Source organism: Cyprinodon variegatus, unplaced genomic scaffold, assembly GCF_000732505.1.
Source record: "Cyprinodon variegatus isolate N-32 unplaced genomic scaffold, C_variegatus-1.0 Scaffold1985, whole genome shotgun sequence".
In the NCBI taxonomy this organism is placed as follows: Eukaryota; Metazoa; Chordata; class Actinopteri; order Cyprinodontiformes; family Cyprinodontidae; genus Cyprinodon; species Cyprinodon variegatus.
Window position 1 is genome coordinate 35,803 of NW_015152438.1, and position 2,291 is coordinate 38,093.

The window sequence follows — 2,291 nt, forward strand, 5'->3', positions numbered from 1 at the left end:
GACTGAAGATACAGGAGAGAAACCTTTCTCATGTTCAAGATGCGGAGAAAGGTTTCTAAAAAATGAAAATTTAATGGTTCACATGAGAACTAACACATGTCAGAAGATTTACAAATGTCTGTCCTGTGGAAAAAGCTTCACTCATAAATCAAATCTTTATAGACATGCCAAAACTCACACAGGTGAGAAGCCTTTCAAATGTGAGACCTGTGGAAAAAGCTTTTTTCGGTCTTCTGATCTTAATAAACACACCACAACTCACACAGGTGAGAAGCCGTTCAAATGTGTCTTTTGTGGAAAAGGCTTTTCTCAGACATCTGATCTGTATAAACACACCAGAATTCATACAGGTGAGAAGCCGTTCTCCTGTAGTATTTGTGGAAAAAGTTTTATTAGAAAAAATAGCTTGACATCTCACATGAGAACTCACACGGGTGAGACCCCTTTCAAATGTGAGTACTGTGGAAAAGGCTTTACCGAAAAAGGTGCTCTTCATAAACACATCAGAATTCACACAGGTGAGAAGCCGTTCTCCTGTACCCTTTGTGGCAAAAGTTTTATAAGAAAAAATAGCTTGACATCCCACATGAGAATTCACACAGGTGAGACGCCATTCAAATGTGCGTCCTGTGGAAAAAGCTTTACCGAAAAAGGCACTCTTAATAAACACATGAGAATTCACGCAAGTGCAAAGCTGTATAAATGTGACTTCTGTGGAAAAGGCTTTTCTCATAGATTTGTTCTTTGTAACCACACCAGAATTCACACAGGTGAGAAGCCGTTCTCCTGTACCGTTTGTGGCAAAGGTTTTATTAGAAAAAGTAGCTTGACTTCTCACATGATAATTCACACAGGTGAGACACCTTTCAAATGTGTGTCCTGTGGAAAAAGCTTTACTGAAAAAGGCTCTCTTGACAAACACATCAGAATTCACACAGGTGAGAAGCCGTTCTCCTGTCCTCTTTGTGGTAAAAGTTATAGTCAACATGGTAGTTTGAGTTACCACATGTCAACTCATGTGTGAAATGATTGCCATCCATGAAACAGATCTTAAAAAGAAAGATATTTATTGGTTTACATAAGAAATCACATCAGTTGACGCTACAGAAATGAACAGGAGAGACTTTTTCCATGTTTTACCCGTGATAAAAATTTGCACCTAGAAACTCCTTCACCTCATTACAATAGTTTTTTTTTTCTTATTCAGTAGATGTTTTAACACTAGGACTCCCAGAATTCTAATCTTACTAGAACTCCGACTGGCCATCAATTTGACGGGTGACATTTTTCCCAATGAAATGCATGAGTAGTGATGATGTCATCAACTAAAATGGTTCTAGTTGTGATATAAACCCATTGTGGATATGTAAACCTTAAACAGATCTAATATATATTTTTTAATGGCTATATTGTATGCTGGTATTATTTGTGTTCTAAATTAATATTAAAAATAAATCCGTAGAGTAAGACTGTTTAACTACGGCACACAGGTTCAAAGTTTGAAACTACAATTTTATGTACATAAATTGATTGATTCCCCCCAAAGATTTCCTGCAGACCACCTTTTCACATTTATGACAAATGTAATATGACCGTTTTTTGTGCAGCGCTGAAGCTCCTGGCGCTGTTTTCTGTGCCTCGCAAACGCTGCTCTACTGCGGGGGAGGGGCTGGAAACCTGCAGTTTGCACACAACTGTTTTACCAGTTCAAGGATAATATCTCTGAGTAAAAAAGTGACAAACAGCTCCTGAACAAATCCAATGCATTTATAGCTGATATTTTCAGGAGATTATAAATTACAGCCACAGCATCGGAACTTTTACAAAATCCTTTCTAATCATCTGATCCAACACATCTACCCCGACCTGAGTGGTTATAGTAGACTACGGCCTCTGGTTTGGCTTTTGGGCCGCTGAATGGACCGACTGAGGTGTGGGCAGTGCTTGAACAAAAGTTTTACTATCGTCTGAAACGTCTGCTTTTTCCCGGGGGATGATTGATCATCCTCAGACTCGCTATCAGAATCTGAGCCACTTCCTCCCCAGTACTTATCGTTCTGTCCCCCTCTGCCCGAATCACTATCATCAATATTTTGAAGGATTTTTAAAGCCTGTTTCGCTGTTAGATTTCTCCTGAAACCAATTTTTTCGTATTAGCCAAAGAGTTCTAGCTAGAATGTTGTTTGCTAGGCAACGGTACTAAACGTCAATCAACCGCGGGAAGATTTTACAATGCAACTAATAGAGCTGTCAAAATGATGACTGTGGGAGATCAAGGATAGAATTAAACA

General features: G+C 38.9%; 1 protein-coding gene across 1 annotated transcript; it reads left to right on the forward strand.

The window, feature by feature from the left end:
* Window positions 1–4: 4 nt before the first annotated feature.
* Window positions 5–1,145, forward strand: LOC107104977 (gastrula zinc finger protein XlCGF8.2DB-like; the record flags this gene model as incomplete). Its single annotated transcript, XM_015405094.1, has 1 exon — window positions 5–1,145. A coding segment is annotated over one exon (1,020 nt), but the record flags the coding sequence as incomplete, so codon positions are not given.
* Between the last annotated feature and the right edge of the window lie 1,146 nt (window positions 1,146–2,291).